The 316-nt window shown below is 63.3% G+C and overlaps 1 protein-coding gene across 1 annotated transcript in view; it reads right to left on the bottom strand.

Annotated features, from left to right (window-relative positions):
• Positions 1 to 316, bottom strand: part of TMEM194A (transmembrane protein 194A) — a gene marked incomplete at its 5' end in the record, with an annotated part of 3,602 nt that overhangs the window by 1,503 nt on the left and 1,783 nt on the right. The window contains one exon of the mRNA XM_010141194.1: positions 187 to 305. Within this exon, the coding sequence (XP_010139496.1) occupies positions 187 to 305 (119 nt within the window). The remainder of the gene's footprint in view (positions 1 to 186; positions 306 to 316) is intronic.

The following is a 316-nucleotide window of genomic DNA, read 5'->3' as shown; positions in this document are numbered from 1 at the left end:
CAGCAGGTGCCCTGCGGGAGAGCGGAGGAACGGGCAGACACGCACTGCTGGGCTCAGCCTGGCTGGTGAGAGCTGGCCTGAAGCCTCTGCCCGGGCTGCGGTGAGTGGAGCTGGAGCCCAGGGGCAGCGGCTGCAGCAAGGAGGGGAACTGGAAGTGGTGAAGCCGCTGGCCCAGTGGGCTCACACCTACCGAGCAGGTACTGCCAGTAGGACTTGCAGATCTCCCGCAGGTTCTTGAAGATCAGCTGAAGCAGGTACAGGGAGAAGGACCAGCCTCCCACCAGCATGAAGTAAACGGGACTTTTCTGGGAGAGGA

Source organism: Buceros rhinoceros, unplaced genomic scaffold (genome assembly GCF_000710305.1).
Source record: "Buceros rhinoceros silvestris isolate BGI_N320 unplaced genomic scaffold, ASM71030v1 scaffold26588, whole genome shotgun sequence".
Lineage (NCBI taxonomy): Eukaryota > Metazoa > Chordata > Aves > Bucerotiformes > Bucerotidae > Buceros > Buceros rhinoceros.
This window is presented reverse-complemented; position numbering and strand designations above follow the sequence as displayed.